Source organism: Pinus tabuliformis, chromosome 4_1 (assembly GCF_031772625.1).
Source record: "Pinus tabuliformis cultivar Carrire ecotype Pingquan chromosome 4_1, CPIR1, whole genome shotgun sequence".
In the NCBI taxonomy this organism is placed as follows: domain Eukaryota; kingdom Viridiplantae; phylum Streptophyta; class Pinopsida; order Pinales; family Pinaceae; genus Pinus; species Pinus tabuliformis.
In genome coordinates this window covers 842,221,183-842,246,725 of record NC_142303.1, presented here as the reverse complement: position 1 = coordinate 842,246,725, position 25,543 = coordinate 842,221,183, and the positions used below count along the sequence as shown (strand labels likewise).

The 25,543-nt window shown below is 38.6% G+C and overlaps 1 protein-coding gene across 1 annotated transcript; it reads right to left on the bottom strand.

The window, feature by feature from the left end:
- Positions 1-18,101: 18,101 nt before the first annotated feature.
- LOC149178842 (histone-lysine N-methyltransferase SUVR5-like) lies at positions 18,102-19,205 on the bottom strand. Its single transcript, XM_089422250.1, has one exon. It carries the CDS (start codon positions 19,203-19,205, stop codon positions 18,102-18,104), a length of 1,104 nt encoding a protein of 367 aa, XP_089278376.1.
- Between the last annotated feature and the right edge of the window lie 6,338 nt (positions 19,206-25,543).

Sequence of the window (25,543 nt, the reverse complement as noted above, 5' to 3'; positions counted from 1 at the left end):
AAAGAGGAGTCATTGTCCAGCAAATGAAGCAGCGGTGGAGTTGCTACAATCATTCTCCAAGTAGGAGATTGTTGTGTGTGGAGCATGATTGTTCAGAGGTCTTTGTTCAGCTGGATGTATACCCCAAGAAGTTTGTACACCCCTCCACGCGGGGGGGGACTTGTCCCCCCCATGGGGGTTTTGGGGGGCCGATCCCCCCCGGCTGGGAGGTCTGAGGGCCAGCGGTCCCCTGGCGGGGGCTCCGGGGTAGTGCCCCCGAAGCTAAAAACAGATGTAAACTTGCCTTGTAAAAGTATAGTAATTTCTAGTCAATCTGGGCCGTTCATTAGGCAGATGATCTAATGGTAGAACTTATGCTTAGTTTAGGGTTTTTTGCCCTAGAAGGAAACCCCTCTCTTTTTATGAGGGCATTGTATTTGAGGCTAAGATATAGATGTGTATTCTGTGAGCGAGAAACAGAGAGGTGAGACTATGAGAGAAAAATAGAGGATATTACAGCGGATCTACTGTAGGTTGTGTCTCTTCATTTTGCTGGATAATAGAAATGAAGGACTGGCTGTTCGGGGTGGACGTAGCCCAAACTAGGTGAACCACGCATATCTGTGTCTCTCTTGTTTTATGCGTTTTCTGTGTGTATATTTCTACAATATTTTATGTGTTCCATTGCTCCGTAATATATAATTTTATAACAAAAATAAAGTCCCACATTCCATGACATTCAATTGTTTCTCCTTCCTATGTTTCATCAGCTAATCAAGCTATATCTTCCTCTTCTTCATCATCTAAATCAGATTTTGCATTTGATATAGCATTTGGTGGTTTAGGATCAGTTGGCTGGTTTCTTTTAAAATTTCTAAATGGTTTTTTTGATGAGGTTTCAAATACCTGTTTTTTAATTTCTACCATTTCATTGGACATAGTTTTAAGAACTTTTTGCAAGACTTCCATCTCATAAGGATATTTAGTTACTTTCTTCTTTGATTCCTCTCTAAAGGTTACTTTTCTGGATTTTCTTTCCTCTAGTGCATTTTTCTTTTCTAAGGCCACAATACGTTTTTCAACAACTATTGCTTATTTCATATTTTCTACTAATGTTGGTTTAGCATCTCTATCAAAAAATGTAGTTGTGTTTGAAGGTAGCGCAGAAATGTACCATTCATTTCGAACCTCTTCACTAGGCTTGGATGCCGTAGGTATTTTATTCAATAACTTATTGAAACGTGAGTTGAAGTCCTTAATGGGTTCTTTGGGCTCGGCTTTCAAATTGGAGAGGTCATTTATCAGAGTTTCTATAGACCTATCATCTCCAAATTTGGTTAAAAATTGCTCTTGAAAAGCATCCTAGCTATTAATCGAGCCTGATGGTAATGAGAAGTACCATGATCCAGCTGCTCCTTGTAATGTGTATGGGAATAACCTCACAACTGTGTCCTCTTCTGTTACTCCATTCAAATTAATGGAAAACATGAAATTATTTATATGTTCTTCCACTAATAGGCCATTATCAAGGTTGAATTTAGGTAACCATTTTTCTGGATGAGTTGGAAATTGTGTCAAAGGGGCAGGCATTGTAACAGCTCCTAGATTGGTCCATGGCCTTGGTTGAGGTTTATTATGTACCATTATTGAGCTATTAGTAGAAGAGGGTGAAGAAGCAGTTGAAAGTGATTGGGTAGAGGATGTTGAAGCTCCTGTACCTATTTGGACTATGATCTGGAGTTGAGAAGCGGGTGTGTGAACTTGCAATGGTATGGATGATGATGAAAGAATCTCACTGTTAGATTCTGATGGGGTCTTCCTAGCCCTTTTTTGACTTGGCAAAGGGAATTCAACTGGTGGGATTCCAGTTTTTTCAATCTTTGCGCTAGTTAACGGTTGTGAAGGGATATACTGGGAAGTGACACTACCTTGGGATAACTCAGACTCTTCTTGAGAAATTGAAATCCCCTGTAATCTATGGATCAAAGATTGTACTTTAGGGGTTTCAGAAGGAGTAATTTCTGGCTTGTTTAGGATTTTAGTAGTGGGTTCTGTATTTTTCTTTTCAACTTCTCGCTTGGGAATAGGAGATTTAGAATGGGAGGGAAAAGTTGGAGGTGATGGTGAGGGAATTTTAATCTTAGAATGGCCTGTAGATTTAGATTTACTCACCATTCATAGTCAGACCCTCCTTCTAGCGCCAAAAATGTTGATGTCTCTAAAATCGTTGCACCAACATTGGGGATAACCACCAAGTTTGACCCTTAATACAATTCCTTATCCATTTGGGATGGTGGCTCCACCTGGATAATATGGGACCAATTTCCCAATCAAATGTGTTTTGATGAATGAGTGTTTTGAGTATATAACGAGGTGATAGATGGTTTGAGTTGCAAATTTACAAAAGTATACAAATAAATCTATATATAAATAACCCGGGTAATACAATATCAATGCGATTTATAATGATTCCTAGTAATTGAATGCTAATAAACATCAGTCACTTGACTACAGAAAGTTAAGCATGAATGATGATCACAAAGTGATATAAAACATATTTCATTTCATATTAACATCAATTATCAGCATATGTCCTTACAGAATACCAATTCCAACTTACTCAAAAGTGATGTAAAGCAGCACTGTATGAACATTCACATATAATAACAATATTGAATAAAAAAGATTGTTTATTTGCATTACATGTAACAAAGAGACATTTGATAAAAGTACCATATGTATTTGAATCCTGCTATGAGAATAAAATTCTAGTTCGTTCTTCTTATTTCCGAAAACTCCAAAAAGATACAGAAATGCAAGTCCTCTTGAATTCTCCTTTATAACAAGTTTGAACCTTGATCCTTATCTTCTACAAAAATAAATCTAGAAGTTCAGAAGTGTTATCTTCTTAAATCTAATTTAATACAATTTAAGGACCCTTTCTACACTGACATAAAAGGGTCTTTATAGTAAAAATAAAACAAATTGTTCGTAAGAAGTGCTTGAAGTGGTTGGAACAAACTCTCTCAAAATATGGGATTTGGCGATAAAAATAGAATTGCAATAACTCTAAAAAGATGCATCGCATCAATCATTCCTCCTCCAACTTTAATTGAAAAATCTCAAGCATAGTTTGGACTTCTAGTGGATGACTCATCCTATCATGTAGTTGACCTGTGTACATTGCATCCGAGAGTTCTGGCATCATGCGATCGGCTGCATCAGCGAGAAATTTGGTTGTCATTTCTTGACTATGCAGTTTGACCAAGTAGAACCAATGTGCATCCCAATTAAGTCTTTTTAATTTTTTTATTTTCTCCTCCCTGGTATTCAAATCTTGCTTCCATTGTTTTTCCAACACCTTTTCTTTTTGAAGGTTTTCTGGGGAACATTCAAAAATTAAATTGGCACTGTGTAAGTCATCATTAATCAATTCAATGATATTATTCCTTACTGCCCTGGCCCTGGAAGTTGCTCTTTCTTCTTTGATCAATTATGTCTCCCATTCTGCAAATAATATCTCTTTGTGAGATTCTTCAAATACTGGTGATTTAGTAGCCCTTCCCTTTTCTGTGTTCTGCCAAGAGATGTAATCTATAATCTTTTCATCCGCATCTTCGAATTCCAATCTGGAATTCACTGCTTGATCTATCAGCGTGCTGGTTTTGATACATAGCGGGTGAATAAGATCTATCTTTTGGTAGAGTTGGGTTAGCTGTTGAGACAAGAAATTATTTACTTCTAAGGCTTCCTTTTTAAACTCTTCAATTTTGGGATTATCTTTAAATTGATCTATTGAGAGTTGTAGCTGATTTATTTGCTCATCCTTAGACTTGATCTCTTCATGATGTGCCCGTTTCAGCTGTTCACTTCTTGAGATAGGAGTTGTTGTCTTTCAATGGCTTGCTGATCAATCCTTGTTTTTCCTCCCTTAATTGTTCTTCCAATTGTTTAATTCTCTGATCCTTTTCTTGGAGCAATTGATTAACTTCGGTTGCTTTATCAATCGTGGCAGTTGTATATGCTCATGCAAACTAAGATAATTTGGTCAAGTTCTCACAGGGATTAACTTCTGAGTCTCTCCAAATGATATTCATGCATTCACTTTTAGGAATTGTCGCTGATACTTAATCTATTTTCTCTTTTTTCGCTACCTTTTGACTACAACTCTGCTTTTAGGGCTATAGAACACATCCAACGATGGAATCTCTTCTATGATGAGTGTAATCTCTGACGAATGGTACTCATGGATTACCTCGATTTCCTTTAGGGGTGATTCCATGCCGGATGATCTATCAATCAAAAGATCATGAATCAAGGGTTGTTGCTTTAAGGGAGATTCTGGTGCGATAACAGTTTGGGTATTACTATGACCTTTAATCTATTGATCAAACTGTTCCCATTCTTTGATCAATATTGGATCAATGTGAACATCTATGTCCAACTGTTCCATTGCCTTATCGCTTGTCTCGGATGCCTCAGAAGTTTTCTCCTGCTCTGTTCTTTGCGCTATTTGCTGGATGATTGGTGCAATACTCAACAAGTCGAGTGGCACTATCTGAAGCCTTTGCATCATGTATTGGATGAACTGCTCCATTTTCCCTGGTCCCAGATTAATATTTTCCAGGTGGTGTACTTGTGAGAACAACTCGGCTGATCTGAAGAAGTCATCAAATTCATCTTTCTGATGGATGAATGGTTTAACTTTTACCTATGTAGTGAAATTAAAGGCAACATTATTCAGGTCATACTATCTTTTGGGAATAACCACTAGGTTCAAACCCCCTATTTTATCTGCTTCAATTTGGGTGTGCTTATAATCATGTAATGAATAAATGCCACAGTGAACCAGAAATGCAGGCCATAATTGTTTCTTGGCATCTTTGAGATTTTTTGTAAGCCCTTTTTCAACCATCTGACAGGCTATTTCCCTAGTCAATAATTTATCTGGGACATATACGGGAAGGACATGTGGGTTGGTAATGTTGCCAAAAACCCTAATGTATGTAAACAACTCTTCCCCAAACCAACTGCCAATTGAAGTTAGATCGATGCTAGCTTCCTCAGACGGCCGAGGGGTTGGTCTATTAAAGATGGCCTAATGAATGGGTAGGATGAAGCCATGGAAAATCTTGTAAAAATGCTTCTTATATTGTTTTTGCCACAGGTCTTTATGATAAATATGGATAGGGGTTGGGTCCTAAACAGTCCATTTCCATCCCATGATGGGAAAATCAAAATTGAAACAAATGGTATCGACTATGTAGGAACTCATATAGAATGGGGGAACAACTCAAGTGGTCACAAACCTATTTTTCCTATAGTCAAGTATTTGGACTGCCATTTTGTATGAGAGGATAGTAGCCCAATCCATCACAAAAGAATTCAATGTTGCTTCTATTAACGGGACCATTTCAATGGAAAACTTAGCAGAATTAGGGCTTCCAAATAGCCTACACATCATTGTGGCAACATAACAATATGGAGATGCTAGAGAGTCCACAAAATACATACTGGATGACTCGTGCTTGTGTTTGTTAGGGAAGTGCCTCCATTGTTTGATGGGGTCTGACTCTATTTCATTTTCCTTTGTGAAAGCTTCAAGGAATGATTTTTTATAACACTTCTGAGGCTCTGGAAAGTGATACATTTTCTTCAAGTCCTCAGGCTTGAAGGATCCAAACATTCTTCCATCGGTTGTGAATAGCGTCCTGTCTGTTATATTGATGCCCTCAACTACCCATTTTACCATGTCATTGTATGGCAAAATCTTTGGTCGGGACGCTATTCTATGAAGAAAAGAGTCGGTGAAATCACCCAATGTATTCTCAAATTCTGTAGGTCCATCTGCTATTACCTGTTCTTTAGTTACCTTAGGCTTTTCCTTTTCCATCATATCATAAATGCCTTCCCATGAAATTTTCCCACAGTCTTGGCATGTCGTATCTCAGATCAACACAAATTTTTATGTTCCTTCGGCTACTGCAGGGGAAGCTTTTGTCTTTCGGGCTTTCTTTGTCATTTTAGCTGGTTACATACTTCCAGATTCACACTGAAATTATATGAAACAGAAAAGAGAGATAAACTTAAACTTTTAGAGTGGCTAATGCTTGAACAAATAGTGGTGATAATAGTACAGTCGAAAATCAGGGTAGGAGTATTTGGTGCGAAATATTTCGTATTATGAAATAATATTAACACGAACGACAAAATCTTGAAGGACTGAAGTCATTACTGTTCTTAATGTTTTTCCATATTTAACGATGTGAAACTTAAATGTTCAATAAATAGATCACATCACAGTTTTGTTAAAGCCTAATTAGAATGTGGTTCATAAACTTTCCGACTTTGTGATGAGCGATTTCAATATATATTCTTTTAAAGAGACATCACATATCGCAAGTCGGGAGGTGTAAGTGCCATGTTCTAAGAGTCTTTCTAATTTTTGCGATTGCGATCAGTGATGACCTGGCACATAGAGTTGGGAAAATATTTATTTAACCGCCCGTATCATGTTTTCTCCATATTATCATTAAACCACTTTATTATATTAATACATTGCATTGTGCGTCCCCGAGGTGATTATCACTTATTTCTGTTGGGATTGCGATATGCGAGATGCGAGAACCTTATCGCATCGCAGTTTTTGGGTGCGGCTTCTCTTGGTTTCAGCGATATGCGAGATGCGAGAATCTTATCACATCGCAAAGTTTCAATGTCCCGTTAAACCTATCACTTGGAATCTGTGATGCGATAGGCGATATGCGATCACTTTATCGCATCGCATGTTTGTCAATGATTTTCTTAAGAAGCTCTAAGGTTGAGACTCTCAGATTGCAACAATATCATACGAATTGTATGTTCCTTAACCTTAAGCGATTGCGATTTGCAATGTGTGTTGTTTTTAGAGGGTTTTTTGAAGCACTTTTATTTAAAAAGCGAGAAATAAAGAAATTTATTTATATGTAAAGATTTTATTGCTTTTTATAAACTAAAGGGACCCTATTTCCTATTTATCATCTAAGAATAAAATTAAGAAAAATATTGAAATGGGGGGTTTGTTGTATAGCACAACAGAAGGAAGATAATCACCATCGTTCTAACTGATAGGCAAGGTAAAAAAATATCCATGAACAAGAAGGTTACCTCATTCAACAACTTGTGGTCTCTATGCTAGATAGAGAAAGACAAGTTGATGGAAAAAATATTGAAGGTTAAAATAACTCAACCATGTGTAGAAAGGAAAGGCAAGGTTCGTCCTCAAGAAAGAAAAAATAAGTATAGTTAAGATTCAATGCTATAGAAAGATTTGGAAGCTCATATCATTGAAATATGGAGGAAGCTGAAGAAAAGTGCCAAGGAAAAAGGGAGTAACAAATCTCTCCTATGAGTAATATAGTATCCCTCACAAAAGGGTCCTATCAAAAGATCCTAAATCTTGTGTTATAGGATATGACAATGATAATAATATGCATCATGGCATCATGGAAGCATTAGAAACAAGAGCTTGTAACATCACCATAGGGATAATCAAGGACAAAATCTATGGCATACAATATGTAGGATATATATCTCTTGGGAAACTCAGTGGACATTGAAGGAAATAAAGGAGTCATCTAAGGCTCATCACACATCAAGTCAAAAAGGAAACATTTGCCAGTTTGGGATATACAAGATCCTCAAAATTATCTGATGGAATCCTCATCGTAGGGTTCACTAATCTAGAGAGGAAGCAAGTGTTTCAACAATAACATCACCTTATGGAATCCATGAGATGATGATATGATGACATGAAGAAGATCAAGGGATTGAAGATCATTTCAATCAAGGAAGTTGTTGGAAGAAAACTTGATGTTCTAAAGGTAAAATAAGGTATGTATAATTGTGTTTAATATTATAATATCATGTCATATGGTTGCAGGTAACAGGGATCATTGCTTTTATCTTAAGAAGCATGATTAAGAGAAAAAGGATCTCCTCCTCTGAAAGGATGCAAGAAGGAATAAAGTCACACTAAGATGAAATCAACATAATATGTCCTCACATGAAGTATGAGGTGGTTGACTATAGTTAAGAAACTCTGATTGAAATCTCATGGAATGGAATGAGTGAGGAAGGAAGAGATCGTGAGATATGCAACCATGATGAAGGCAATCAACATCCAATAGACCAAGAAGATTTGACTAGGAAAGCTTCCAAAATGATATGAAGACTCTGATGAAAGTCTGAAAAAGATGGAGACCCTTGACAATGGATATCTTTGGGAGATGTGTCAACATGAATGCAAGATGCGGATACCTACAGGAAGATGTCATGATGAAGAGACATATAGTAAGGTATGATTTGATTTAATGTTATGTTTTGATTTCTTGAATAATATCTGAATGAGTGCATGCAGTGCTATTGGAACAAGAGTTGTAAGTACAAGTTAAACTGACATTCATGTGGTGGATGGAAATTCTTGAAAGAAGCATGATGGGAAAGAAGTAGCTATATGACGAAGGTTCCAGATATGTATCAATAAGGCCACTTTCCACAAATAAAGGAATTACATGACGAACCAAGAAGGAAAGTGATCGATGGCTGATTCCCAACAAAAAAGAAGCTCTACTGAATTTTATGACATCAAGGAAATAAGTTGATCAACCAGCTGACGGACCCATGAAGAAGAAGTTTATGATGAAAAGGAGAATCCCTTGTTAAGAGGGAGCTCTGACAAGTCCTTGATCAAGATGGATCTTGGATTGGGTCACCCCTGATTAGAAAGGAGTGACAATTGTGTTTTCTATTTCATGTGGCATGCACTATGTTAGATCCTAGATTGACCTCAGGCTGAAGGGAGCCATTTCTAGGGTAACCACAAACCAAGCTTAACTTGGTAGCTAGCCCTACTAGGTCGGGAGAGGGCTCTCTCATTATGAATCTCAGTCAAGATGACTGGATCATGAACAAGATTTTATGCTAGGTATAGTAGCTCAAGGGTTTTGATTGAATTTGTTGGGTTTTGCTGGATCAGATGGAGCTAGGGAATTTGGGTCTGGGAAATTAGGTTAGAATACAGGGTGTTCTATGGGGCAAGGTAGGTATAGGCTTTTGCATTTGAAATTGAGTAAGGTGAGATGTCTAATACTGGTGAGGAGTTGATTAGGGCATGTTGCTATCATGTATCCTTCTCAAACAGCAGAAAACATAGAATACTGAATGGTTTCCCAAGGTAGAGCACTGCAAACAATGAATTCTACCTGTCTATCTTGATATCATTCAGTCAAAAGTAGTGAAATAGATGATGGCACATATAAAACATGTAAAAAACTGATAACAAAAGAAGAAACTATGCAAAAGAACCATACCACAGGTATCCCATAAAAATAGATGCAACTCCTATTAATTTCCTTGCCAAACTACTTACAATGATGTACAATATTGTTCAGAGCATCCAAGTAAATCCAACCTTTTCTAATGATAAAAAAAAATACATAATATAGACATCAAAACCACTCATCCTAACCATCAGGGGTTGAATCCATGAGAAGAGGGGCAGTTTCAACCATTTCCCAACTAAGAACTGGAATATAGGCAGTCAAACAACTTGCCTCTATAAGTAGGGAAACTGATTCATTAGCCTCAAAACCACCTCTAACTAATGAATCTACCCTCTAACACTATTTTACCATCACATTTACATGCCATGTCATTAATTACATGAGTGAAATCATCCATGAGGAGAGAGAAGACAAATCCACAGTCAAAACAGGCGAAATTTTGATTTTTTGGGCAAACTGGTCAAAAGCGCAGCGCCACTGGTCAAAAGTGTAGCGCCACTTTCCACCTAATTTTGGAGGTCTTCCCCTTATCCAAATTGAGCCCATGATCGCTCATTGGAAAGGTATTTAAGTCTAGTTTCTAGAACAACTGGAATTTTTTAATTTAGAGGTAATTTGCCCCCTCAAAACTTGAATCTTCCAAGACTGCTTCTGTGTGTCCAAATTGAGGTAGAAAGGTCATTTTTTGGTAGTTTTTGGACCTTTTGGCGACCCAAATTTGCTCCAAAAAATCTGAAACTTTCTAGGGTGTATGTTCTCATCATGAATCAAAAAATACAAACTTTTTCTTCATCTGATGCTCCAAGAAAAATCACAGCGCCACCGGGCCAGTTTTCTGTGTTGAAAATTTCAAAAATTGAAAAATGCAAAAAAATCTTCAAAACTTGCCCAAATTTGGCATGGGACACCACTATCAACTATTTTGATGGGCTAGTGAGGCTTCATATAATATTTCCAACTTATATTTCTCCTTTTTTCCCTCTAAGGCTTTCCTCAACCTAGCTTTAATCTTCCTGATCCTCATGTTACAAATTTTGTTTCAAGTCATGTAGTGATATGACATGTGCCGGAGAATTTTCTTATCCCTGTTGGCCTTCTCAATCAGTTCTTCAAGATGTATGTTGACCCTCTCAAACCAAGTTTCCCTATCATTTTCGATGTCTTGCTCAATAGGAGTCAATGTGACATGAGCCTCTTTGGCCAGTTGCCTGTTTGCTTTGATCATTTGTAGCTCCATGAGGACTTGTTTGTCACTCAATTGTTTGTTTTCCTGCTGTAAATATTTGATGATGAAATTGGCTCTTTTTAAGTTGTCTACCAAAGATTGTATTTGAGCTTCCCTTTCTTGAATGATGATGTCTTTGAGGGTTTTTTCATCCTGAGCCTCCAAGTTAATGATGCCACCTCCATGATGAGTAAAGTGTTGTTGTGGCTCCTCATGCTCAATCAGGTTAAAATCTCTTTCCTCCTCATATTCAAAGTCATTGTCTCTATCCATGTTTCCCTTGGCTTGCACAATGTGATAATGTATGGATTTTATGGATGGTGCTATGGGTAATGGTGTAGAGGAATGTAGTGGGCAGAATATATGGATGAGGGAGTTTGGCAAAATGTATGTGTGAGGGGGTTTTGGGGAGAAATAAGAAGTTGATATGGTAGGATAGCACTAATAGAGATGAGGGTTTTAGTTCATGAGGTAAATTATAGGAGACCTTGGAATGACTTCTCAACAAATGATGGAGACCTGATGTTTGATGATATGAAATGACCTCATACCTTATAATATCTCTCATGCCTCCTATTCTCATATATCTCTGCTCCCATAGCCAACCCTAGCTCAATGGGAGAGGAAATTAGGGTTTTAGTGCTTGTTTCTCTTTTACTTTTGCAGGTGAATTGGTGCTCATGATGACTTGATTTTTGTAGTGGCAGGTGCTTGGCAACATCATTAGATGCTTAGGAGAAGCAATCATTATTTGCCACCTCATGTCCTTGCTGATCATTATTGGCATGTAATTATTGGATTTTGACCATGGTGGGACCCTAAAACCTAATGAGACCAAACCCTAAGACCTAATGAAATGAATTGTAAATGGAACATAAGCCATGACTGAAATATATGGAAGAGGATCAAAAAGTATAGATCATGAGGGAAAAATTGAATTAAACCCTACCATCAGTGAATCCATGACCTAATGGAATGCAAACTCATCGGTATGGGACTCCAACTATGAAATGCAAAAGAGCAGATTTTGATCACTGATGGCAGTGTGAAACACTGACACTAACACACTAGACCAGGAATAACAGCAGTAAGTCTTAGTGAAGGCCATGAAGAGAAATGTAGACACATGGTGGATGTATCCTCCCTAATTGAGAGGGAGAGATAGAGACAACATTTGTGTCTTCACCTAGGAAGAAAGAATGGGAGGATTGGGTAATCATATGGCATCCAATACTCTTTGAGGATGTGTAGGGCGTCCAAGATAAGAGTAGGCAAGAGGAACGATATTCTTTGAGGGATGGAACCCAAGATAAGAATAGTCCTAGAAGGTCATACTCAGTGAAAAACTAGGCGGGTATGTACCTTGAGAGATTATGATGAAGGTGTCTATATTCATTGGTCTCACCAATGTTGTGCGTTGATCTGATGAGAGATAGAGTTACCAGTCAAGGCCTTGTTGTGGAAACAATGTTGGTTACTATGATGCTATACAAATGGGTTACCAATCTGATTCTTCTTATGAGAAATTATTCAGATTGAGAATAACCAAGTACCATTATAAATACCTCCCTAGTTAAGAGGGAGTGTTGAAGAAAGTGTAACTAGGTTTGGTATCTACAAATGTAATTTTGATCTTTGTACTTGTCAAGAAAAAGCAATATTATTTTTGAATTATAAGAATGAGTTTCTTGCTCATTTCATAGCTCTAGGAAAGTCAAAGAGTCAAAGAGCTCTTCTTGAGAATATATGTAATGTATATAAGTCTACCTAGTGACTAGATTATCCCTCCAATAATAGCTCAATCCTCATAAAGAAGACAACAAGAAAAATTATAAGGAGTACTGTCATGTCGGCCTCAAAATATATATATATATATATATATATATATATATATATATATATATATATATATATATATTATGTTGGCTAAATAAATAGACGCAACATTTGACACTGTATTTCGGCTCATTTATGGAGACGTGACAACTACAAATAGCCCGCTGGAGTCACCACAGGAAACACAAAACTTCGCATAAGCCTCTGCAAATTCAAATATCTCTGGTAATTTTGGATAAGTGTCTGCAACTTTGAATATCTCTAATATTTTTGGATAAGTGTATGCAACTTTATATGATGATAGAACCTCTGAATACCTCTGAAATCTCAGTGACAACTATAGTAATCTCCTCGCATATTTCCCTACAGTCTCGGCCTAGTTCAGGGTACAGGAATCTCGGATAAAGACATAGGTTTGGTGTGTCAATGGAGAAGGGTCATGTCTCAACAGTCTTGGAATAATGATAATAAGAAGAAGCTCAGTGATCTCACAGTGAAGCATTCTCGACATACTAGTCACAATCATGATCTCAGTGAGTTGGTAATCATGAAGATAATGTCATGATCTCAGTGAGTTGGTAATCATCAAGATAATGTCATGATCAATATCTCGATGCAGCTATCATACATTATAGAGACCTCGTTGACATAAAGATGATCTCAGTAAGGGTGCAACAAGGATATAAGTAAAGGAGTAGTTATGCTACAAAAACGATGATCTCATTATCATTGTAAAGCCCTCCATAAAGGTGCCACAATGATGTAGCAGCAATGAAGAGTGCAATATTGATGGCCTCAATGATGCAGCTATGATGATGATATAGATGATGCAGTAATGATGAAGATTATGTCAACAGTAAGAATAGGATTGGTGTCTTGGTCTTGGAGTGGCCTAGTAGGTCAAGGGTCATGGTCTTGGTATTCTTCAAGTAGAACCTCTATAAGAAGAATTTTGTGCAAGTTTTCCTCTCCAAGAGGGAGAGGTTTTGGCCTTGGCAGAAAGCCAACATTTGGTGTTCTTTTCTCTTGTATTTCGGTAACTAAGTGATGAATTAATAAATACACACACTAATGATATCAAGATAATATTGTGCTAATAAGAAAAAATTTAAAATGCCTCAAAAATAGTTATCATGCTAAGAAGAATTACATTAACTACATTTTCCCTAGATTCTTCAACAATGGATTCCAAGGTTGGCTAGGAGTAGGCAGAGGAGTATACAGGCCTTTCTTCTTAATGGTTGGATTGGCGATGGCATAGGAAATGCAAGGCTTGATATATATTCCAACATCTAGTCAGAGTTTTCGCCAATAAAAATACTTCTGTAATATTGCCACTGTTTTTTCCATACCAAAATATCCTGCTATCAAAGTATACTATGCTTCCAAAATCAGCTTGGCATGCTCACTTAAAGGAACACCAAGGTGCCCTAGGTAGCATAATAGTTTGTACTGGAGGTGGAATTTTGGTACTTGGTTGCCATCCATTAACATCTGGTATGTGGTGGCGAATTCTGGATCATTTTTGTACAACTATGGCCATCCAGAAGTCTTGTGCCCACAAGAGTTGAGAACAGTGGTTAGCGCCACTATCGTGGGTCGATTAAGACAATATGCAATGCTATTGGTGTTTTCTTTCTTGTATTTAATGTTCAAATGAAATTTTTGAAGATATGTGGACCATTTCTGATGATAATCATTTTGCAACATCCATTGTGTCTGCATAAACTGAAGAGGGTGGTGATCTATGTGGATGGTCGTCTCCTTCCCTATAATGTAGTATTTCCACTACCGACAAGCTTGCATGATGGGATACATCTTCTTATTGTAACTGGGGTATTTCCAAATCGTATCAGAGAGTGTCTCAATGTGATAGGCCATCGGATGCCCTTGTTGGGTGATAACTGCATCAATATAATAGTCAGAGGCATTTATCTCAATTTCAAATGATTGTTGCAGGTTTTGCAATGTGAGTATTGGCGCAGAGAAAAGGTGGTATTTCAGCTCAATGAATGCCTTTTGTTGGGAATTGGACCAAAATAACTTTGCTTTCGCTCTGCCCTTGATAACTTGGTTCAAATGCCAAGTGATATGAGAGAATCCCAACACGAACCTTCAATAGAAATTGCAAGGCCCAAAAAGTTGCGAGGCTCTGTTATAGTTTTCGAGGTTGGCCAATCCTGAATTACTTGGATCTTAGCCACATGCACACCTTGTTCATTAATGATGTAGCCCAAAAATTGAACTTGGTTCATGCCAAAGGATCATTTCTCCAATTTGGCACATAGTTTGTGCTATTGCAGGGTTTGAAGGCACTACCAAATATGTTGCAACAGCTATGCCCAACTCTTGCTGAAGATGAGGATGCCATCCAGATACACAACCATGAACGAGTTGGTAAAAGGCTGCAATATTTCATCCATCAGTCTCATAAAATTTGCAGGGGAACTTGGAAACCCAAAGGACATGACCAACCACTCAAAAAGACCCTCCTTGGATTTGAAGGCAATCTTCCGTACATATTTGGGTTCTATTGGAACTTGGTGATAGCTGGAATTCAAATCAATCATGTTGAAGTACTTGACCCCCTTGAGCTAGTCAAGAAGGTCATCAATCCATGGGATCGTGTACCTGTTCTTGATAGTGATTTTATTCAGTGCTTGATAATTGATTAAGAGTTTCTAGGTCCCATCCTTCTTCGGTACGAGTACAATTGGTCTCCCACAAGGTGAGGAACTTGGTCGAATGTGCCCTTTTGTAGCAGTTCCTGTATTTTATGCTTGATTTCCTCATTTTCCATAAGAGAGCAGCAGTATATTGGCCCATTGGGTAGAGGAGCTCTGGAAGTGAGATCAATCGAATATTTGACCTGACAGTGTAAGGGTACCCTTGTGGGTGAGGAGAAGATGTCCCTGTATTCTTCCATGACCTTATCAACTTGCTTCTGCTGCATGGAGGAACCCTTTCTGGGGGCCATGGATGTGGCCATGATCTTCCCCTTACTTTGAGAGCGAATCAGAAAGAAAACAAATTTTCCAGTCTAGGAGATGATCTTACTGCATTGTTTAGCAGAGATCAAAGAAATGGCGGTAGGCGGGGCTACCTCCGGTATCCTGTATATTTTTCCATCCAAAGAAATAATAACAGTGTGAGGTCTGGACTCATACACAGCATGAGGCTTCCACAAGTATGGTTGGCCTAATAAAAATTCATAGACTTCAAGAGGAGAAACACCACACAATGACTCGTTAGTGAAGGGCTTGATGTTATATTGAAGGTGACACTATTGGCTAACACGAATATCTCGTCCTTGGTGGAGCCACACAATGGTGTATGGCTACGAGTGTGGTGTGGTCGGCAAGCCTAACCGCTTAACTTATTATGCTGAGATGAGGTTCTTTTGGCTCCCATTGTCGACAATTAACTATAGTGGAGAACCCTTCACCCACATCTGTGAGTGGAAGAGACGCTCCCCCTCCTCTGGATCTTTGGGCTCAATATTTTGGACCTTGGTGGTGGCTGTTAGCACTTGAAATTTCACCTCAGGCTGAAAAGGCAAATCTCAAAGCTACATCAAACCATTCAGCCTCGTAGCTAGCCCTACGGGGCAGGAGAAGGCTCTCTCCGGTCAATCTCGGTAGATTTTCAATAGGATGAGATGACCAACAATGTAACACTGATATTAGGCTAGTAAACTGATTATAAAGGTTGATTTGGGGTTTTTTAATTAAATAACGGGGTTTTTCTGGGCTGCATGGGCAAAATCACAGCTTGAAACAGAGAAATATAATGAACAACACAGGTTATCGACTGAGGCAAGGTAGGCAAGACATTTAGCATCAAATCTAGATTTTAAATGGGATGGCAAGACTGGTGAGGAGCTGACAAGGGCATATAACTGAATCCTTGCCAAACAGAGGAAAACATTAAACATGAACAAACTTATAGGCAGAGCATGGCAGGCATGAATTCTTACCTAAACACTTCATTTGTTCAGTTAGAAATGATCATGTAGTGAAATGGAACATAACAGATTACATATGAAACACAAGAAACACTTATGCTAAATTAACATACCACAGGAATCTCAGAAGTCAGAGCTGTGAAATTTCATTAAAAATCTCTGTCATAGACTGTACAATGAAACTCAGTTTCTCCTCCAGCTCTCAGCACTCAGAAACTCTCCCCTATTACCCTTACAAATTAATTTTTTATACATTAAATCAACTAAAACAAAAAACAACAGATCGACCCCCAAAACAGGGGCGCTGTTTCAACTAAAGCCATAAAAATAGAGCAGATGGAAACAAGAAACAAGAGGCGCCTTGTTCAATCAAGCGTTTTCACAGTTCAGAGCCGTCTTAATTTGGTCAACTGTACAGGATATGAGGCTATTGACAGTTGCAACCGACCCTAAAGATAGCTTTGCTGTTGGCACAGAGTCGACTAAAATCTGGAAAGCCACAGTCAACAACGAGCCACTGGAGATTTTGTCATTAATGACATCGCTACCCAAACTCGACTGTGTGCCATCAGGCAAAATAGCAAAACCCGATGGTAAAAGAGCCACGTAGTTGGGATCACCATCGTTGAGAACGACATTCATGGCCACTATATCAACGGGAGCGTAAATAACGTAAGAGCCACATACATCAGTGCAGCTCTCCTGGAGAATAAGCATGTTACCCTGATTCGATTTCAAGTTGTTGACACGCAAACGAACCTATGAATGCCACTTTGCAAACTGCGCCCCAAATCTGGAAATGCGTTGGCCATTTTACCGAAATTAGGAGAAGATTTTGATAATCTGGAATAAATCCACCGCATATATCGGATGGAAATCGACCCCCCTACAATCTTTCTTATCCGATAATAATGGGCATATCTGTTGAGCATGGTATGACACATGAATCTACGCGTCCAGGCATTTGCGGCTTTTGTTGAATGAGAAACGGCAAAGACACCCCTGTCATTTGAATGCTTTTGTTCTTCCTGAAAAAAGGCTTGACACCCCTGAAAGCAATCCCTATGTTGTCTCAGTTGCAGGTTCTTCTACATTCATACTTCCATATTCACAATTATTCTTAATGCTAATGGGCTCATGTTGGTTGTCATGATCTTCAACATTAGGGAGAGAATGACTTGGAAAATTGAGCCAATAAAAGTTCCTCGATAAAGGTTTTGCTGATGTATCAAGAAGCATGAGGAGAAGAAAATAAACCGGCTTTGCATTATGTGATTTTTGATACTGCATCTCAAAAACTGGAAGTGTTATTTTTGATGGCACTGATATATTTTTGTTGATTTTGTGGTATGGACAGGTCCCTTCCAAATCCCATACTGAGACCTCCACTGTAACATTTGACAGGGGACTTCGAATAAGGATGAAGCTACAAGTCATTCTTTAGAGCTGCATTGATGTCATCTGGTTGGTGTTGCTCATTACCTCCAACCCATAGTGCCAAGCTTGCATAGTTGCGTAAAAGTTTGACTGTGTCCCTTGCACTTTAACACTACACTTAAGATAGCACATATGCCGTGAAAAATTACGCTTGCCGAATGACAACGTGACTGGTTATGGCAGGAAATTAATAGAATTGAAGGCTGGGCTGGCTCCTGCCCTAGATTGAATGGACTTCAGATGCTTTCACCAAAAACTTAACAAGCACCCCTAAACTGGCACATGCATTTGATAGCTGCTGAGAGGTAGCCTGGATGCCTCCATTGTTGGCATATACTTACACTGACACATTATAATCATACTTAAGTTCTTCCCCAAGTTCTATGTCGCGGCATGCATACATACCCATCCGATAAATTCTAGTATCTAAAGTCTCTGTGTAAACCCTGTAAATTAATAAATTTCCTGCACAACTGTGGTTGAAAAAGCGTGCCAAATTTGACATTCTAAAAATGTCGATAACCAGTTGATCCTCTTCAGCAACACTTGGATGATCCATACTGAAAAGATATCTGAGGCTGTATTCATCACACATTTGAGCACGTTCCAGGGCTTCATTCTGAGATAGCACCTCTCCAACATATTCAATAACAAACTTTCCCCTTGGGATTTGTTCAAGAGATCGTACACTCCATCCCTCCTTTGTTTTAAAAACTTCCAAGGCAAACTTGAGGCCGTTCTGAAGTTCTCGGTTCAAACACTTTGATCCACACGGGCACTTGGTATTGCATTCCACCACATCCCGTGAATCATGCCCAAGCTGGAGACGGCCACAACGATCATATGGTAGACGACCTAGCATAGGCTCTCCTTGCCAATCAAGTCGAGCATCTTGATCACGGGTGCCTCCATTCAAATTTACATGGGCAGATATACTAGCCTCGGGATCATCAATGTCAAAACTGTCACAACCATCACATACTTTTGCTTGCTTTTCTTTGTTGGAACACACACTCTCCAGAATAGCAGTAACAAGTGCTGAGAACCTGTTTTCACTGATATACTCAAACAGTGGAACTGACTCACAATCTATATCATTAGTGCATGGTATCTTTAATGTTTCTGTTCCACTTGATATGTCATCACAAATCAGATTCCGTCCCAGAAATTTGACATCATTGGCATTGTCATCTTTCCTGTATGAAGTCTGTCTAGCTTTCTCTGATTTTCTCTCATCAAATTTCAGGTCACCTGCTATATCCTTTGTTATTGCTGTATCAATTCCTTTTCTCTTCTTGAAACTGTTGAACAAGCGTGGAGTCATTGCATGGTCATCAAGACTGCCTTGCAATCCATTGAATTGATGTGCTTCTACCGGCATTGTTTGAGATTCATCCCGATTCTCATTGTACATTCCAACCTCGCAGTAATATAGCTCCATATGAAAAATGGGACCAACTGAATTTATACAAAATAGAAAATGTTTTTCGCTACTGTGACATGGCCCAAAATTTAACTTGGCCGGCATAATAAGAAGACCCAAATCTAACAAAATTGATTATATGTCCACAATGGACAATATGAGCTCTTAACCACTGATTGATTAAAATAAACAAACTCAATAATCTGATTGCCACCTCTGACTCAAGTATACAACCGGATAAAAGGGCGTTGTACAACGGTGGAATTATGAATATTAGTGCTCCTCTCAACCTCATAGTCAAGAAGTCTGCAGCAGAGGTTAAGCAACAAGGCCACAGGCATATGCTTGTCAAGAGATTAAAGTATGCCTTTCAGTCCAGCGATTCCTTGACTAAGTAACCAGATCTGAGTAACCAGATGTATGGAGAGCTGTAAAACCAAATGATAACTGTAACAAGACAGCTTCTAGACCAAATCAAACAATGGATATGATTGCTGATGATGTTTTGAATTGTGCTTGTGCAGGGAGAGGAGCTTGAAGTCGCTGCTGCCTTTTGAAGAGCTAGAGAATAAATTACATATTCTAAAGCACCACATTTAATGATTTCTTCTTCAAAACAGGGTTTTGAAGAAGAATCAATCTCTGACATGAGACGGAGTCTAACAGTGGCAATAGTGGCACTATGTTTTGCATCAATAATTTGCTACCCCTCATCGTTCCTCTTGTCGGGTTCTGGCTCAGAGTCAGAATATGCATATGAATCTGAAGCTTTTAGCTTGCCCATCAGTGACTTCTTGGTGCGACATTCATTTGTGTTGTGGGTGGGGCTCTTATGTAACTCACACCACTTTCTAGTGTTCTTCTTCGTCTTCGTCATGCTATTCTTTGCTTTTGTCTTTGATGGGTTGTCCTGGGTCGCTCCACCTTGGCTCTGTCCTTTGTTTTATGGTTTGGAGATGACTTTTCCTTGTTCCAAATTCACAGATCTATTGATCCAGATTGTCATTGATGTCAATATGGAAATATTCTAGGATACTACATGATGATATGAAGCCAAGGAGAAGTAGAGCAAATCCGTGAAGAAACAGGAGCAAGAAGACAAGGAGCAAAGCCATCAGGGAAGCCATTGGAAAGACATTGGAAGCCATTGGAAGTCAAGAACAGGAGTAGTCAAAGAAGATCTATAGGAAGAGTTCATCGGATGCAGTAGATACGTGAACTAACAGGAGCTATCAAATCAGAGCTATCGGAAGTCAAAGGAAGACCTATTGGAGCAAGATAAGCATATCAAAAAAGTTCATCGGAAGTAGTTTATCAGAAGCCATCATGAAGCCAAAGTGTAAGAGCGGAAGAGTGAGGAAAAGCCACAGGAAATCCAAGCCATCAGTAAGAGTCTATTACAAACTGTTCTTATTAAAATATCACATATGCTCAAGAATAAGAGCCATATTAGAGATATCGTATGAAATATCGGAGGAGCCAACATATTCGAGGAGTTAACATATCAGAGGAGTATTACAGAGTATCAGAAGAGTTAACATCGAAGGAGCCATATTGAGAGTATCGCATGTAATATATGCCCAAGAAGAACTGATAGGAAGAATTCATCAGAAGGAGAAAAGAGGAACACGAAGTGAGGAAAGAGCCAATAGGGGCAATAGCTATCAAAAGAGTGGGGGTAGGAAAGTATGACTCAAGTTCCGCACTCGTGAAGTCCCGCACTCAATCCTAACCATTGATCTCATAGAAAACCCTAAGATCATGGTCAACTGTGGGGGTTAAGACCGGTTTTAATCCATGTGCCAGTCGAAGTCCCGCAAACCGTCGTTTGTGATAAAGTTGTGGACCCAGCTGCGTTATCAAAAGAATCTTAAATTAATATCACATCGCAAGTATTGAAGTTGTTGTTACATTGAAATCCCCGATTCCGATATAATACACAGACCCAAACAGTTTATGGTAACAACCCTAATACAATATCGCATCCGCCCATTGGAACTTTCATATTGTAATTCATAAATGGATGTCACATTAAAAATTGTGATTGGGATATTATTGTGGACCCGTTACACCATTACAACATGATTTAATGTTATATCGCATCCGCATTGGAAGTCATGTATCATAAAGGAATGCCACTTGAAATCTGTCATTGCGATATACATACGGACCGACAAGACCATTACAATATGCTATAATACAACATCGCATCTACCATATCACAAGTCCTTTTAAAGCTATTGTCACATTAAAACCCTGATTGCGATATAAGTATGCGGACCCGCAGCACCATTATAATACGTCCTAAAGAAATATTGCATCCGTCGCATATCGCAAGTCTTGAAGAGATGTAATAATTGAAAACTGCTGATTGCGATAAGGTTGTGGACCCGACAAGTTTATTAACAACTGCTTAAGATTGCATCGCATCCGCTCCGTCAGCAATAGTGGAATCACTGTGTTATGTGCAAACCTCCGAAAAACCGCAATTACGATTAAGGTGATGTTGTGGCTAGTGGGACCACCCATTATATGGTTTTAACTATGTTGATATATGAAGATCAATGATGTTGATATCAGAGGCCAAAGTATGTTATGGGTACGACTTGTAAAAGACCTCCAAAAGCTGCGATTGTGATTAAAGGAATAACGTGGCACGTGGGATCTCCAATATGGGTATAACCTCTCTTCTAATGCGATTTCTGTGAACAATTAAGTTTGTGGATGAAAGGGCCTCTCTAATATAATTCTAATATGCAATATCATAAGTTGGCCTCTCTTCCAAAAGAACATGTCTTTTGAGTATTGGTGAACTCGAAGAGATAGAGGAAGCCAAATATCAAGCGAGTGAAGAAGGTCGATTGAGCGCAGAGGAAGCTGAAGATCAAGTGATCAAAGAAGGAATCCAAAAGGTCGAGTGAGCGTAGAGGAATCTGAAGATCAAGTGAGCGAAAAAGGCAGCCAAAGGTCAAGGCGTATCAGGCATCTATAACAGAAAACAAGGAAAAGTTTACAATGTGTGAACTGGAAGAAAGAGAGTAAGCGGTAGGTCCAACATGACAGGCGGAAGCCGAAGGTCCAACAGGACAAGAGGAAGCCGAAGGTCTAGCAGGATAGGAGGAAGCTGAAGGACAAGAAACTCTGTTAATCGACTTAACCTTTAAAAGGCTTAGACCAGTGATGAATTAATCAGGTACATAACGCAACCTGAAGAACAATTTTGTGAAGGGAAAAATAAAGTTTCATCTGACATCGTTTGAAGGGAGCAGTAGCCAGCACCAGCATTGAAGCATATGTGAATTTGTTTTTGGGAAGTAAGAGATAACAAGAACAGTGAGAAGCAGTCATGCCTGAAGCATTTACCGTGACAGTGAGAACAAAGGCTTGAAACAGAGAGTTGGTTTTTGTGCAGAGCTTAGTGCAGTTCATTGTAGACACACTGAAGTTGTGTGGAGACATTATTGGAGATCATGATGGCTATTTGATATCATCATGAGGTAACTTTGTAGACTCTGTGTGGACAGTATGAAGAGTTGTGAAGACTCCTTCATATGAAGACAGGTTGCCATTGATGTTGTAGCATGGAGACTACAGTGAAGCTGTAAATTGACAGAATTCAGTAAAGAAGATTTTGGGAGCAGAGAATTACTATCAAACATGCCTTGACAAGATAGGGTCGGAGCCCTTGGGGTTGGTGCCTCAGAATTGGAAGGATTGGTGTCCTTGGAGTTGGTGCTCCTAAATCCAAGGTTGGTGCCTTGACAAGACAGGGTTGGTGCCATGGAGGTTGGAGCCTCACAAAAAGTCCAAGTTGGTGCTTGGCAACAGATTGGAACCTTATGGTATCAGAGTAGTTACCTTCACTCAAAGCCTAACAACTTGAAGGTTTATCTTTAGAACACAAATGGTTAAGCCAAGGAAGAAAGTCTCCAATCCTCCTAAATATGTGTCTCCCTCTACCACTGAAATAGAAGACAATCAATTTGAGAAGGCTCCATGGATCAATGGAAACTTTAATATATGGGAAGCAAGAATGAGGAATTTCTTAAAGACTCAAGGCAATGAAATCTGGAAATTAGTGATTGCTGATAGCATGATGGATGGAGAATCCAAGGAGTACAATGCAAAAGCAATGAAGGCAATCTTGAATGGGCTACCTGATTCTATAAAGAACAACTTAGGAAAATGTTCATCAGCAAAAGGTATATGGGAAAAACTTCATAACCTTCACTCAAAAGGGGCATTGACCATGACCACTAGTTGAGAAGATGATGGAAACCAAGAAAAAAATCCAGAACCCATCATAGAAGCTGAAAATGAGAATGATGACATCAAGGCTAAAGAAGACCTAGAAGATGAAGAGAATGAAAAAGACTTTGTAGAAGATCTCCTCACTAAAATTATGGTTGCCATGGAAGAGATTATCAATTTGAAAAAGGAAAACAAGGAACTTAATAAGAAAGCACTAGCTGGTGACCAAGACCAAACAAGGAAGAAAGTTGACCTTGTCAAGCTTCAAGTACAAGAAATGGATGAAGAGCTTTCCAAGCTTAAGAAAGAATTTCATCAAAGCAAAAGAAAGCATCATGAAGAAGTCATATCCATGACAAATCAATTGGATAAAGAAAAGAGATGGGAAGATACCTTGTCAAGTCAACTTGAACAAATGCACAAGAGCTTGAACAAACTTGAATAAGAGATTGGTCGGTACAAGGTAGAGGTATCCTCTCTCAAATATCAACTACAAGAAGCAAGAAATTTAGGAAAAGGAATCGAGAAGACAATGGAAGCATTGGAAATCATAGAAGGACAGGTTGATGAAGTAGAAAAGGAGAGAAACACCATGATATGTCAACTAAATGAAAAGGATGGAGAAATATTCAAATTAAAATCTAACATCAACCTTCTCAAGGCCGAAACATGTAAAGCTACAAGGATCACGGAAGAAATGGGGAGCAGACTAACAAAGGAAAATGAAGAAATCTTCAAAATGAAGTCAGATATCATCTCCCTTAAATTAGAAGAAAATGAAGCAATACGTATTAAGGAAGAGATTGAGAAACAACTTGCTAAGAAGAATAATGATTGCGAAAGATTGGAAGAAGAGATTGTCTCCCTCAAGAAAAAGGTTGAAGGGATGGAAAAAACCTTGAAGAGCTCTCAAGCCTTGGATGACATGGTCAGCCATCAAAGATGTCCATTTGATAAATCAGGTCTCGGATATATAGCTGAATCCTCAAGCAAGAATGATAATGCTTCAAACAAAAGGGATGTGAGGAAGCCAGAAAGAAATGTTGATGCTCCCAGTTCCAGCAAAGGCAAGGATAAGAGTCAAGGCAGCAATGAAGGAAATCCTATTCCAAGAATAAATGCAGATGATGTCAAGGACGCAAGAAGAAATGGTTACAATCAAAGGATCTCAAGGCAGAAAGGCTTTAGAAGTACATCAAGGAAATATCCATCTCCCATGTACCAAAGTTTATTTCTTGGTTATTGTTATTCTTGTACAAACTTTGGACATATGGCAAAATATTGTAGGGCATATCACAAAGATAAATATAATGGTCCTTATCAATCTTCGAGAAGCAATTTTGCAAGAAGAAGTCATGAATTCTTATTCAAGAACAACATAGAGTGCTTCAAGTGTCACAAGATTGGTCATATGGCACGTAATTGTAACTTGATTTGGGCACCTTTTCAAGCTAGAACTATGCCAGATAAGAAAGTTACACAAGTATGGAGAAGGAAGCAAATACTATAGAAATTTTGAATAATATGACACTTATTCAACAGAGATTATCCTGATCATGTACTATTGCGGAATACATACACAATACATAAGCTCCTCTACGTTGATCATCAATTTAGCAGCATCAATAACAATAAAACATCAATAGCATGCACACATTAACATAGTATGTAACCGGGGAAAGCTTACAGCTGAAAACCCCACACTATCTGTATATTAATGATTGAGAACATGTAACATTACATAGTCAATACTCCTCACAAGTATCCAGCACTATCTCCACCTGTTACACACAAACCAGCTCAGGCCCAAACAAGTCACAAGTTCAAATCTACTCCACTGCTTTGCCTGCCTCTATTGCATAAACCTGCTGAGAATCACTCACACTGGAAATCAATTGAGCACAGGCTATTCTACTGGGCAAATCAACGCAATACTCATTGGCATACTCAATACATTGCTTGTGCAAATCCTCATGCACAACTATAGTCACAATTGATAGCAATCTCAACCTCTAACACCTGTCCCTATTGAACTATACATGCACTGACATGCAACTGATGTATTCTTTAGTTGCTTTATGAGTTAATAATTAGTTTAACAACTC